The sequence below is a fragment of the Arvicola amphibius genome, chromosome 7 (assembly GCF_903992535.2).
Source record: "Arvicola amphibius chromosome 7, mArvAmp1.2, whole genome shotgun sequence".
In the NCBI taxonomy this organism is placed as follows: domain Eukaryota; kingdom Metazoa; phylum Chordata; class Mammalia; order Rodentia; family Cricetidae; genus Arvicola; species Arvicola amphibius.
This window is the reverse complement of record NC_052053.1, coordinates 46327842-46342539: the sequence shown is the minus strand read 5'-3', so window position 1 is coordinate 46342539 and position 14698 is coordinate 46327842. Positions and strand designations below refer to the sequence as shown.

Sequence of the window (14698 nt, the reverse complement as noted above, 5' to 3'; positions counted from 1 at the left end):
TCATAATATAACAATGGCATAAAGGGGGGACAATCTGAAACATTTATTCATTATCTGAAATCACTTTCTTAGACCTTCAGGATGTTCTTCAGCTTTCGCATCCTCAGACCTTTATACACTTTCTTAGACCATCATTGTAAGTGGGCTGTGTTTTCACCGAAAACCTCTCCTGGGATCTCTTGAGGACCTTCAGTCCTGCCATGCAGTGCCGAGTCTCAGTTGCTCTCCCTGACCTTTTGTGACTTTTTAAAACCAATATCACCTAGGTGACGCTTATGCTACAAAGTTCTTTACAAACTTACTAGCACAAAGTACATTCTTGCATATGAGTACATGGAGGGGCAGCTTTAATACTTTATTAAACAAGCATCGTTTTTCAGATCCTATCTTTCCTAAACCCTGTTTTTATGATTTTTTTCTCAGGACAGGAATGATCACAAAAATAGAGAAAACAGGCATGGGGTAAGTAAGTCCAGATGAAGAAGAGATGAATAAGGGAGTTATACGGAACTGTATTTTTAAAAAACTTTTTATTTTTATTTCACGTGCATTGTTGTTTTGCCGGCATGTGTGTCTGTGTGAGGGTTTCAGACTCTAGAACTAGAGTTACAGACAGTTGTTAGCTGCCATGTGGGTGCTGGGAATTGAACTCAAGTCCCCTGGAAGAACAGTGGCTGCTCATAACTGCTGAGCCATCTTTCCAGCACCCCTCCGCCCCATCAATCTTTGACAGCCTGATCTACCGCAATTTCCCATCCCTGTTAGGAAAGGCTGTTGGTTAGAGGGGAGAGTCTTTCTTGGGTGATAAACATCCAAGTATAAGAGCTACCCCTAGACAGGTGTAGATAGGAAGAATCAGAGGAGGAGAGAGCAAGTTTGTTTGTGTGGTGGCAGAAGTTGTCACCATTGACAATTGAGCCAATTGTCAACGCCAGTTTGGCCATTGAACTGTACTGAAGCCAAGCTGTTTATAGTAACAGTAAAGCTTTAATAAAATCTGAGTCTGTGGAGGAAGAGAGAAAGGGTTGCAGAATGAATTCCGCTGAAGGGAGTTTTATAAGCTCCAAGTGGAAACTAAAAGAAAGAAGCCCAGGAGGGCATCGAGAAGCTGAGAGACGGGAGGGACATGGTTGCAGAGACCAGGACGGGCTTAGGGAAGCTGCAGGACTTAGCGAGCAGCTCCCAGGGAGAGGGGGCAAGGAAGCAGGGAGGGTTCCAATAGAGGAAGAACAAGTGTCTTAGTAACTAGAGAGTTACCTATGTGGTAGGGCCCCAGAGGGTGTAGCAGGCTCCAGGAGTCAGAGAGACCATCTACCTCATGACAGGGATGCTCAAGATGCTCAGTGCATTCAATGCAGCATCAGGGAAAGTCATGTGGACCCTAAACCCAAACCACCTGTCTAATGGCACCTTGGTGCCCCAGTTGTGGTGCTGCCGGACCTGGATGGAGATGGTGTCAGAGATCTGGTGGTGCTGGCCATTGGAGAATTGCAGCCAGATCTGTGTTTTCTGCTGGCATCTGGCTGGACAGGGAGTCCCATGGATTGACCTGTGAAGTACAACATCATGGGAGTGGGGAATCTAATTGGTCCCCAGGTTTACAGCATCACCACTGGGACTGTCTACATCCTATTTGGCTTTGGAAATATACAAGCCATTGCCCTGCAGGACATTTTTGTTCAGGCCTAAAATCGAGACAGCGCACCACCCTCTCTGCAGATAGAAGAGCCGGAATGGGAGAAGCGCAGATCTCAACCTTTCGAAACTCCTCGATGTTTACAGTGATGGAGTTGAGCTTCTCCAGTTGGTGAAGGCACCAGATTCCAACTGCAGCAGCCTCTTGCTTATAACCAGACAAGGCATGGTCCTGCTTTGGGGACAAGATCTTACGCTGCTCTGGAAATTGAGCCTTCAAGTCCTGCGCAGGTTTGCAGAGTACCTGCATATGGCTGCTGTTCTGAGCAGCTTTCTCCCTCTAAAAATTATCTAGAACATTTGCTTGTTGCAAGTGACTGATGCAAGGGAAGGGAGGGAGGCGCCTGTTTCTTTCTTTAATTAATTAGTTAGTTAATTAATTATATTAGGTATACAGTGTTCTGCCTGCATGTGTGCCTACATGACAGAATAGGGCACCAGATCTCATTATAGATGGATGTGAGCCACCATGTGGTTCCTGGGAATTGAACTCAGGACCTCTGGAAGAGCAGCCAGTGCTCTTAACTTCTGAGCCATCTCTCCAGCCCCCTGTTTCTTTTCTGTGCATTGCTGTTTATTGCTTCCTTGTCTGTAGCCAGCAGACAATGTCCTGGGTATTTCACTGATGATCAGACATTGGACTTCCTTCTGGAGACACAGCATGGAGTTGGGATGAAAGAGATGACGGTGGTGGATGGTGGCTCTGGTTCCATCATCTGGAGTCACAGTATCCCATGTCACTTGAAGGAAACACCAACCACTTCTGCAATTACTTCAGACCAGAAGTCTGTCTTCCTCTTCTGGGCAGAAGCACTGGCTGCTGCATCTCTCAGTTCTGATGACACCCCAGGAGCCGAGCCCCCTGGCCTTTACCACCTTTACCTCCTGCACCCAGCCTTCCCGTCTGTCCTCCTGGACCTGACCAACACCACTGGCATAGTGACAACTTCGGAGGTTGAAATCAATGACATCGGGAAAGATGCCTTTTATGTCACCAGGACAACAGGGATGAGCCCTGACAGACACCCACCTCTCTGGTGATCAGCAAGCTTAGCCTGCGTTGGGTACTTATAGAAGGCCAGATGGTCCAGTTGAAGGAGACCACCCCTAAAATTGGCCGTGGGGAGCTGTACAGACTCCTTTCCAGGATCAAGTTTGTTGATTCTCCCTACCAGATCTAGCGCAGTGGAATCCAGCTCCAGAAGACCCTTACAGAGCGGCTCCCATCCCTCCTGTGTCAGTTCTGAGAGATGACGGCTTCAGGGTCAGGCAGCACTCGGGGATCGCTGCACTTTGGCAGCCTGTTGGAACTGTGTGCTGCAGCATGATCTGCTTAGCTGGGGCATCTCACGACCTTCCCGTCCTGCACTAACCCCTCCTCCTGGGAACTCTGTGTGGATGGTTTGGAAATGTGACTCTTATAGCGCTTTTATTTATTTATTTTTTTGTACCTCTAATTTATAAACCCTTGCTGGGAAAACCAGTGGCGTACAAGCAGAATATATGTTATTTTGCATTAGGCCATGGGTGTGTGTGTGTGTGTGTGTGTGTGTATCTATGTGTCCAGTGTTGTAACAAAATGATTTTTGAGATATGCGCCAAGCTTCAGGGATTCCATTTTTTTGTCCTCTTAATTCATCTGACTTGGTCATCTTCACGTGTCTGGATGGCCTACCTCTGAGATCCTGAGGGTCACCCATGGCTCACCACTCTGTTTTCCATCTGCCTGTACTGTGGTTCCTTCTCAACCCTAGACAGCAATGAGAAACACTGGAAGTTAGGATGGGGCTAGTTATCCAGTATGTCCGTTTTTCTGTCTCCTAGACTCTCCACCTCTGTTAAGTGTTCATTAGAACAGACTTGTTTCTATCACAGAGGGAGCAAGGGGCAGAGTTTCCGTGACTCGGCTGATGATCAGGTCCCTATGTTGATGCAGGATTCCCCTCTGTATGCTGTGAATACCATTGGTGAATAAAGAAACTGCTTTGGACTTATAGTAAGGTAGAACTTAGTTAAGGGGGAGAGGGGAAACTGAGCTGAATGCTGGGGGGAAAAGGCGGAGTCAGGGAGAAGCAATGGAGCCACTGCTGGAGGCGGACACGCTGAAACTTTGCTGGTAGGCCATGACCTCGTGGTGATGCACAAATTAATGGAAATGAGTTAATACGTAAGAGTTAGGGCTGGAGAGATGGCTCAATGGTTAAGAGCACTGCCTGTTCTTCCAAAGGTACTGAGTTCAAGTCCCATCAACCACATGGTGGCTCACAACCATCAGTAATGAGATCTGGTGCCCTCTTCTGGCCTGCAAGCATATATTCAGGCAGAATACTGTATCATAAATAAATAAATCTTTAAAAAAAAAAGATGTAAGAGTTATCCAATAAGAAGCTAGAGCTAATGGGCCAAGCAGTGATTTATTTAAATTAAATATAATTTCTGTGTTCTTATTTTGGGTCTGCACTGCTGAGCAGCCAGGAACAAACAAGCGACTCCTTACAACACTATGTGATGCCCTATAAACTTCTGATGACCCTGCAGCTATGAGCTTTGATTCTGCAGTAACAAAAGAAGGGTTTGCATGCACATTGCCCTCAGCTTCAAGGTTGGAAGTCCCGTGGCCTTGTCTTGACTGCAGCTCCACCCTGCTTGCTCCGAGTCTTGTCTAGGGCATCTCCATCTCCTCCCTTGCTTCCTCTCCAGGTTGTTTGGAAAGTTTTGTCTGTCTAGATGGGTGTTTTCTGTTGTACTCTTAAGTCTTGTGGCAAATACGGGAGTCAAGACAGAAATGGATTAGGCTCACTCGATGAGGGAGAATGATGGTGGCCCCTACAGGTTTTGTTTCTGACGGGTCTCCTTTGAGCATGTGAAGTTTTTGTGTTCGTGTCTGTAGGTTTTATTTTTGCTTTCTTTGCCACTTCCAGCTGCCAGTCACTGTCACTAATGCAGCTTGCCATGGCTGCTTTGATGGCCAGGGTTCAGAATTCATCTCTGGGATTTCTGGTTCAGCAGAGATTCACTGTCTTTTGAGTGTGGATAGTATTAAAGTTGTTTTAAACTTCTTGTTTAATATTTAAGCATCATGTTTAGGTTTCTTTAACAACAGATCCAAAAGCTTTCTAACCATAATTTTTAATCAGTTACTATTACAGGATCACAGGCTGCTAGATATGGAGTCAGAGGCCTGCAACTCCTGTTTATATCCGGTGGTGAGGATCAAGCCCCAAGGACTTCGATGTCCCCTTTGGGCAAGAAGTCATCTAAAGATAACAGTTGCACCCTTCCTGACCTGATTGTTTATCAATAGTAAACATAAAAGGAGGGGGGAATGTAAGACCCTCAAGGCATGGGAGTGACCAGGCCCTGCCCCTGAGGACCTTCAACTGCCAGGCTCCGCCCACAGAACCCAGCCCCTTGAGATTCAGACTGCCAAACTCTGCCCTGCCCTACAGAGTAGAAAGCCCAAGCTCAGGACTTGAAAACACACCAATCCCTACCCTGGAAATTGCCACTCTTGAGAACTCTGCCCTCAAAACATCCTGTATACGGCCTGCCTCCCCCTCAGTTCCTTGCTGCTTTTCTCCTGAGCAGAAGCAGCTTCCCTCGTGTCTTTCCCGATGAATCTATTGTGTGAGGTTTGTTGTGACTTTGTGGTATTCCTTGGCTCCTGACTGCCAGGATGCCTTTCCCTTCAGAGCTGTAACACTTACCGACCTGGAGAAGGCTGCTGACAAGCAAGGGAGAGGAAAGACAAGAGACTCCCGTAATTTAAAAATGTATCAGTGCTGGGAGCGAAAGGGAAAGGCGGTGAGACAAAGTGCATGTGCAGTTAGGAAGTGAGTGGGAGAAAGTACAGGTGCATTTAGGAAGTGAGTGGGAGAAAGTGCAGGTGCATTTAGGAAGTGGGTGGGAGAAAGCCAGGTGCAGTTAGGAAGTGAGTGGGAGAAAGCCAGGTGCAGTTAGGAAGTGAGTGGGAGAAAGCCAGGTGCAGTTAGGAAGTGAGTGGGAGAAAGCCAGGTGCAGTTAGGAAGTGAGTGGGAGAAAGCCAGGTGCAGTTAGGAAGTGAGTGGGAGAAAGCCAGGTGCAGTTAGGAAGTGAGTGGGAGAAAGCCAGGTGCAGTTAGGAAGTGAGTGGGAGAAAGCCAGGTGCATCTAGGAAGTGAGTGGGAGAAAGTGCAGGTGCATTTAGGAAGTGAGTGGGAGAAAGCCAGGTGCATCTAGGAAGTGAGTGGGAGAAAGCCAGGTGCATCTAGGAAGTGAGTGGGAGAAAGTGCAGGTGCATTTAGGAAGTGGGTGGGAGAAAGCCAGGTGCATCTAGGAAGTGAGTGGGAGAAAGCCAGGTGCATCTAGGAAGTGAGTGGGAGAAAGCCAGGTGCATCTAGGAAGTGAGTGGGAGAAAGTGCAGGTGCATTTAGGAAGTGGGTGGGAGAAAGCCAGGTGCATCTAGGAAGTGAGTGGGAGAAAGCCAGGTGTATCTAGGAAGTGAGTGGGAGAAAGCCAGGTGCATCTAGGAAGTGAGTGGGAGAAAGTGCAGGTGCATTTAGGAAGTGGGTGGGAGAAAGCCAGGTGCATTTAGGAAGTGAGTGGGAGAAAGCCAGGTGCATCTAGGAAGTGAGTGGGAGAAAGTGCAGGTGCATTTAGGAAGTGGGTGGGAGAAAGCCAGGTGCATTTAGGAAGTGAGTGGGAGAAAGTGCAGGTGCATTTGGACTTCTTATTGGAACACGTGTGACTTGAATGGGCACTTGGGCAGATAGGAAAGTGTTCAAGGAAACCAGCACAAGGGCCACGAAGAACAAAACAAGATATAGGATGAAGGGAGCCGTGAGCAGGTGATCAATGTGTTTACCATTTATGCTCTGCTTCTCTCTCTTAGCATACAGAAATACGCATATGTATCTTTTATATCTTTGTGTATGTATGTACAGTGTAAATGTTTTCACGTGTATAGGTGTGTGTGTGTGTGTGTGTATGTATGTGCATTTGGAAACCACGGGTGACATCTGGTGTCTTCCTCTACTGCACTCCAGACATCTTTTTTTACCTCCACCGTGGAGAAGCAATCCAATATCCCCATGGTAATCTGGGTCAATCATTCCTCCTAACACTGTTATTCCTTTCTTAACCTGTTGGCTTAAGGGCATCAGAAGCCCAAAGTGGCTAGGGGGTTGTAGTGGGCATCTGGTAAATTGTATCCAGGCTAAACATTAGAATGTAACAGTTGTTTCTCACTGAATCTAGGGTAACAGTTGAATGTATTAGTGATTGTTGAAGATACCTAGGCATTGAAGAGATCAGTAGAGAACAGTGAGTGTTTTCTATGATTTAATGAATTGTTTTCTGAGGGAGTTTCCCATCTGTTGCATGATTTTGGTCACAAGACCATGCAGGCACACTTGGAGGTCTTGCATTATTGGGGACTGCAAACGGTACACAGTAAGGGCTAAAGGTTGCAGGGTGTGAAGATTTCCTTCAGAGAACATATAGAATAGATGAAAAGGGCTTTGGTGTAAGGAACTTGTTGTACCCCAAACACAGCCTTTGTGTATAATCAGTACATGTGCTTCTGAATAGAGAGAGGTTCGAGGTTCAGTTCACAGAAACTGTTCCTTCCTGCTGCCAGAGAGCCTAAATTACATTCTGGGGTAACTCCCCTTCTTTGAGAAACCTGTGCAACACAGAACACCTGATGGGGCAGTCTGAGCTTCTAGTTCAAAGGAATATTTATTGTCTCCTGGCAGGAGCACTACTACCCTCTGGGAGCAAAACTTCTAAGTCAGCAGAACTTAAGGTGGTGGGACCAGAAAGCAAAATTTTTCCTAGGAGAGATAGTGAGTGGAGCTATTCCCTTTTCCACCCCTTGGTTCCTGGCTATGAGAGAAACTGCATCACATTTTGGACGGTGACTCAAAGCATCTAGTGCCTTCTGCAGAACTCTGCCCTAGCTCTCCAGGCTACTGTCACCTACTTGGCTCTGTAACTGTGTCTTCAAAACGACATTCCATCTTTCTATCAGGCCAGATGCTTCAGAGTGGTGGGGAGCATGGTAAGACCAGTGGATTCCATGATCATGGGTCCACTGTTGCACTTCTCTGGCTGTGAAGTGAGTTTCCTGGTCAGAAGCAATACTGCATGGAATACCCTCAGTGGATCAGGCACTTTGTAAGTCCATGGATGGTGCTTTTGGTGGAAGCAGTATGTGCAGGGAAGGGAAATCCATAGTCAGAATAAGTATTTGCTACAATAAGGACAAAGCATTGTCCTTTCTACAGGGGAAGTGGTCCAGTGTAGTAATTCTACACCAGGTTGATGGCTGGTCACCCTGGGTAATGATGTCATATCTATAACACACATTCTAATTGGCCTTAATAATAAAAAGTCAAGAGTCAGATACAGGGGTTAAAGCTGAATGATCAGAGCAGCCAACCACTAGAGTTCTTACCTCTACCAATGTTCAGATCGAAGGGGTGATCCTGTCTACAAATCCTCAGACTGAATCTCTCTCTACGAAACCTCAGATTGCTTCTGAGCTCCTGTCTCCTCCTACTTTATAGTCCTCTCTCTGCCCAGCCATATCACTCCTGTCTCTACCTCCCATTGCTGGGATTAAAGGCATGTGATCAAGCCGGGCGGTGGTGGAGCACGCCTTTAATCCCAGCACTCGGGAGGCAGAGGCAGGCGGATCTCTGAGTTCAAGGCCGGCCTGGTCTACAAGAGCTAGTTCCAGGACAGGTCTAGAAACTACAGGGAAACCCTGTTTCGAAAAACCAAAAAAAAAAAAAAAAAAAAAAAAAAAAAAAAAAAAAGGCATGTGATCACCTTTGTGTGAGCTGTTTCTCTTTTAGATAGATTCAATCTCGTGTAGCCAGGGTGGCCTTGAACTCACAGAGATTCGTCTCCACCTCCTGAGTGCTGGGATTAAAGGTGTGTGCCACCACTGCCTGGCCCCTATGGCCAACTGGTGGCTTAGTTCTGCACTCTGATCTTCAGGCAAATGTTGTTAGATCACACACAAAATTTCATTACACTCGTCTGTGGCTCAGTGTTGGTCTTCGCTGTTGGCAGATCTGGCACTCAGCAGCAGCTGTGGCCTGGTCAGCCTTGGTGAATGGAAGTCCATGTTATTGAGCCCGTGCATAACCCCCATCTCTGCCACCATGGCCACTTTGTTCATAGCCCATTGGGCAATGACAGGAATGGCTGGGCAAAGAGGTTGACTGTCCACAGAATGGGCCATTCTATCTACATGATTACAGTACTGAACTCCTCCTCAGCCTAAGTCACCTTTTGATGAGCACTTACTTATTCTATACTTTAGGAGTACCTCCACATGTGCTCCACCACTAGACTCCTAAGAATTTCATGGAGGTAGGCCTTTGAATTTTGGTTGGATTACTTCCCCTTCTCTGATGTGCGTATGTTACCGAGTCCAGAGTGGTTGCTACCTCCAGTTTGCTTGGTCCAATCAGCATGTCATCAATATAGTGCACCCATGTGATATTTTGTGGAAGAGTCAAATGATCAAGACCCCTTCTAAGTTATGACACAGGGCTGGAGAGTTAATATATCCTTGAGGTAAAACAGCAAAGGTATACTGCTGGCCTGGCCAAACTGCTTCTGGTGGTCTTTATGGATGGGTACCAAGAACAAGGCATTTGCTGAATCAACAGCTGCAAACCATGTACTAGGAGATGTGTTAATCTGCTCAAGTAAGAACACCACATCTGGTCCAGCAGCTGCAGCTGGAGTCAGTATTGGGTTTTCCATAACCAGCTGCCATTCTTCACAATCCATCTGTCTTCTGCACTGGCCAGATAGGAGTCAAAGGAGATGTAGTGGGTACCACCCGCCGCCCCTGCATCTTTCAAGTCTGTGATGGCACTCATTTCTGCACTTCCTCCAGGGATGCGGTGCTGTTTTTGATTCATTATTTTTCTTGGCAAAGACAACGCTAAAGCCTTCCATTCAGCCTTTCCAACCATGATAGCCCATATTCCACACATCAGGGAACCAGTGTGAGAATTCTGACGACTTCTATCTATCCCAGTTATACAATCTGGGCCTGGGGAAATAACCACAAGATGAGTTTAGGGACCCATTGGACCTACTGTGAGTTGGACTTTAGTCAAAACTCCACTAACCACCTGACCTCCATAAGCCCCTTCTTTAACTGGAGGGCCACAGTGTTTCTTGGGGTCTACTGGAATCAGTGTCAATTCGGAACCAGTATTCAGTAGGTCCTGGAAAGTCTAATTGTTTCCTTACCCCCAGTACAGTTACCCTTGTCAAAGGCTGTAGTACCTTCTGAGAAGGAATGGGGAAAGGCTAACAGTAAAACTTTCAGGTATTTTATCAAGATCCTTCCACAGAAGAACCTGGCCATCCCCTTCACTCTGGAAATTGGTTCACAGGTGGAGAATCCCTTTTGCCATGACACAGTGTAGCTTTTCTTTCATTTATTTGAGAAGTTTTCCATCTATGCAGATCAAACAAACATTCTGGTTTCTTATCTATTTAATACTCGGAAACACCATAACTGATTAGCTGGTACCAAAGATCCATACAAATCATGCCCCCATAGAACTCACTTGGCCTGTGCTGATCATATAGGTCAGGCAATTATGGTCAGACACTGTTTTGCCTGTGCTGCTCATTACAATAACTATGCTCACCTTGCCTTTGGTGCTGCCACCTGGCCCCTGCTACAGACCTTTTCTTTTTTCAAGATAGGGTTTCTTTGTGTAGCTCTGGCTGTCCTGGAAATTGCTCTGTACATCTCTGAGTTCTGGCCTCAAACTCAGAGATCTGTCTGCCTCCCAAGTGCTGGGATTAAAGATAGATCACCTGGCAAATCTATTGATTGAATTTAATTCATCCAACCGAGCAGCAGCATCTCCAGCCCTAAGGTCTGGCACGAGGAAAAGGGAGACAGCAAAGCTCTTTAAATGTGCTGGTGCCCTCACAATTTTGTGTCTTACAGGATTAGTGAAGGGCGTGTCTTCTGGGCCTTCCCATGTGGAGGATTGTTTTACACAACATACTCACTTTAGCACTGCAATTTCCCTGAACCTTAAAAACCCTTTGTCAACATGAAACCAAGGGATATCAGGCAACTCCAACTCCTTTTCAGTATGCTATGGGGGGTCCCTGCAAGTGTCAAGGCCTGCAGAGAAAAAAACCTTGAAGGAAAACTCAGTTCAATCCAACTTAGTTGGTGCTGGTTCCAAGTGCTAGAGTCTGACACCAGGTGGTTTAGTGTAAGCACATTTAAACGTGAATTTTGGAAAAAAGCTTCCTGGTGTAATATAATCCCTGATGTACAGGGAGGCATAATCACACTGACACTCAGCTCAAAGTACATGTGACTATGAAGATGCGTTCTGTTGTTTAAGGGTCTAGGATCTGTGTGGTCTCTGACCCAGACAGCATAGAGGTCAGCAGGCTCTAAAGGACCTGTGACATCTCCCCTAGGGATGAGTTCTACTGACTGATAAACAAAGCTTACGGGGCAGTGGTGGCACGTCTTTAATCCCAGCACTCTGGGAGGCAGAGGCAGGCGGATCTCTATGAGTTTGAGCCTGGTCTACAGAGTGCGTTCCAGGATAGTTAAGGCTACACAGAGAAAGCCTGTCCTGAAAAACCAAAACTAAACAAACAAACCAAACTGAAAACCAAAAAAGGTCTAAGGAGGGAAGAGTCTGGGTAAATATCCTGTGGGATTTGGGTGAGGTCTGGTTCTACAGGTAGCAATGGTCACTAAGTCATAACAATATCCACTCCCAGCCTTCTTCATGGAAAGCAGGTATTCACCCTTCTTTGAGGAGACATCTGTGTGATTAATATTTGTTTTCCCCAGTGATCTGTGGGCACAAGGACATTCCTGCTCCCAGATCATCTTTTGACAAATGCTTCAGCAAACTGTGGACACTTTTTTATTTTAACTGTGAGTTTCTGTAGTGAACCTAGATCTCCACTCAGAGGGCCTATTTCAACAAACTCAGCCTGATTCAGTTCTGTGTTCCTTTCACCATTATCCCACACCCTTAAAATCCATTCCTACACATATTCCCGAATGCTTGAATGGATCAGTAAGCTCTTTAGTGGTGCAGCACACCTCCTACCCTTCTAGGAGCCTGCTTATAGATCTAGAGGCGACTATTGGGGGCCCCGAGGGATATCAGTATTGTCTTGCTCAGAATTTCTGACAGAGAATGAAGTATTAATTTTAATTGAAAAGTGATCAAATGGAACCCACCTGATACAGACCCAAAGTGGAAGCAAGGGCTTCTTGACAAAAGAGAAACAGTGCCTTCCACTTGGCTAGCTATGTCCAAGTCTTAATGGATGCCAGAGGCCACATGGATATGTACTTTACTTGAGTTTGTTCCCAGAAAAAAAGGCAGACCAGGTTTAACTCAGGATGATCGGACTCTGGAGTGGCCAGACCTTGGAAATATAGGACTCTGATGCTGAAGATGGGGATACAGGCAGGGTTGGACAGGAGCTTCCTGCTCAGAACAGGCTTGGCTGTCTAGTGTGGGAGCAGAGGTTCCCGTCATGGGGAATGGCTTTTATCAGGTGCAGATGTCCCACTGCCCTCAGGCCCCCTGGAACTCTGCAGCCGATGCAGCGCCTCCATCTGCCTCCTCTTTTCCTTGGCCCGGTTGATGGTGGTCCGGAAAAGCTTGCAGAAGAGCTGGATAGCTTGGGGCGAGTCATCGTTGCCAGGGATAGGGTAGGTGATGAGGCACGGGTTGCAGTTGGTGTCCACAATGCCCACCGTGGGGATGTTCATCTTGGCAGCATCCCTCACAGCCACATGGGGCTCAAAGACATTGTTGAGCGTGTGCAGGAAGATGATGAGGTCTGGCAGGCGGACTGTGGGCCCAAAGAGGAGGTGTGCATTAGTCAGCAGACCACCCTTGAAGTAGCGCGTGTGGGCGTACTCTCCGCAGTCCTGGGCTGTCTTCTCGATCAAGTGAGAGAACTGCCGATTCCTGCTCACGAACAGGATGATGCCCTTGCGGTAGGCCACGTGAGCGGTGAAGTTCAAGGCCAGCTGTAGGTTCAAGGCTGTCTGTTCCAGGTCGATGATGTCTTGGCCCAGGCGGTTTCCAAAGATGTATGGCTCCATAAACCTGCCCAAAAAACCCCAAGGTGAGTGGAACAATGTTCACGGAGCTACCCCTTCCCCAACCCCCCACTCCCCCACAAGTAATTTGGAATCTTATACGAGGGCACTGCAGGCTGTGAGGCACTATTTACATTCACCTGCTCCCCACTACACTGACTAGTGAGTGACGTGATGGGGACATAGTGTTGTGGAGTTGACCAGCAAGCATCGGGTGTGTGGCTTAACCTGTCCCACCTTCCCCCATGGAGATTTGAGGGCCAACTGCATATTAAACAAGAACCCAGGCCTGGCATTCTGTCTAGGATTGCTCTCTATGGCCACTCCAGTTCTCTACAGCAGGACCTCTCCACTGGGGTGGCTGAAACTCAGGGGTCCCTGGCCCGTAAAGACCCTCAATTTTCACCATGTCTATGAACCGCATAGACACTAGCACCGCACTCGGTGTTGCTGTTAACGCTCCCATAGGCCCCCACTTCCACCCCTGACCTGATCCCACCGCCCTGCCCCACACTGTGCCAGCTACCTATGCCGGCAACCGGCTTTATGGCCCAGGTGTACTCGGGCCTCGAAGAGGCTCTTCACAGAAAACAGCTCCTTTACATTGAAGAAGTCCGAATGTTGCAACGGGACATCTAGGATCCTGCTCTGGAGATCTGAAAAGGAAGGGAAGGTACTGTGGCACACCTCCACCAACCAAAGACTCAAGGGTCCATTAGGAGTGGGGCCCTCAAGGGCGAGGACGAGGAATGTTAGGAGAGATCTGGAAGACACAGGTGCGTTTTTACGGAGCCAACGGGCTAGAGCCAAGGTTTGAGGTGGACTCTGTGTGGGGAAAGCCTGCTCATCTCTTCCCTTAGTCTCCACAGATAAAGAGAAAGAGACAGGGACCTCATTGACTTCTGGCGTGTTAAATGCCCCGCCAGAGACCAGCAAGATCAATAGATCCAAAACTTGTCTTCACTGATCTCGGGAGCTACTAAGCCACGGGGGAAAGGGGGGCATTCTCCCGTCCACCCCCCACTTAAGAGAGATTAGCACAGGGTTCGTTTGGGGATCCCGCAAAGACAACCCCTCCAGGATTCTGCGCCCCAGCCCGGCTCCAGCGCTGGCCTTTACCGTCGTCGTCCTGGGGCTCGCTGACCACTGGGACTTGGGCTCCCGACACCGTCCTACCATTCAGCCCCGCCGGGCCCGGGGCCGCCTTCTGCAGGAAACTTGGCCAGCGCCACACACCTGCGGGGAGAGAGGCGGTGGGACCGTGCCCTGACCACATCCCTGTCCTCCTCTCTCGGACCCCAGGGTCCCTCCCGTCTCGGGGTCCTGCGCGCTCACCTGCACACAGCAACCGGGTCAGCACGGCCGGAGAAGGAGCCATGGTTGGCGCGTGGACAGAAACGCCGCTGAGACGTTTCCTGCCAGGCAGAACGCCTCCTCCGCCGAGAGCACGGGGTCGCAGCGCCGCCTGCAGGACTGGAGGACCGCCCCAGGCTCCCTCTGTGCACGACCTCCGTGCAGGAGGGATCCACTAGGGCGAGCCAGTGAGGTGGTTGGCGACCGGAGTTGTGAGGTGGGACTGAACCAGGACAACCGGACACTCATCTACAGCGTGTTCCTCCTTGTGAAATTACAGCGTCCTCTCAGAGCTGGTCAGGAGGAGGCGACCCTCTGGTTCAAAGTGGTTTTTATTGTTTGTTTTTCTGAGATAGGATTTATCTGTGAATCCTTGGCTGTCCGTCCTGGAGCTCTGTAGACCAGGCTGGTCATGAACTCAGAGATCCACCTGCCTCTGCCTCCCGAGTGCTGGGATTAGAGGCATGCACCACCACGCCCGACACATTTTTTCTTTAAACTTTGTTTTAAGTTTATTTATTTTGTG

General features: G+C 48.2%; 1 protein-coding gene and 1 pseudogene across 1 annotated transcript; one reads left to right on the top strand and one right to left on the bottom strand.

The window, feature by feature from the left end:
* Window positions 1-1032: 1032 nt before the first annotated feature.
* Window positions 1033-3111, top strand: LOC119819747 (annotated as a pseudogene).
* An 8775-nt stretch (window positions 3112-11886) lies between these two features.
* On the bottom strand, window positions 11887-14245 carry Mrps2 (mitochondrial ribosomal protein S2). The gene is made up of 4 exons (XM_038336809.1): window positions 14155-14245; window positions 13939-14055; window positions 13346-13475; window positions 11887-12826 (listed from the first exon to the last, which is right to left on the bottom strand). The coding sequence occupies exons 1-4, from the start codon at window positions 14195-14197 to the stop codon at window positions 12244-12246; spliced, it is 873 nt and encodes a 290-aa protein (XP_038192737.1). The 5' UTR covers window positions 14198-14245; the 3' UTR covers window positions 11887-12243.
* Between the last annotated feature and the right edge of the window lie 453 nt (window positions 14246-14698).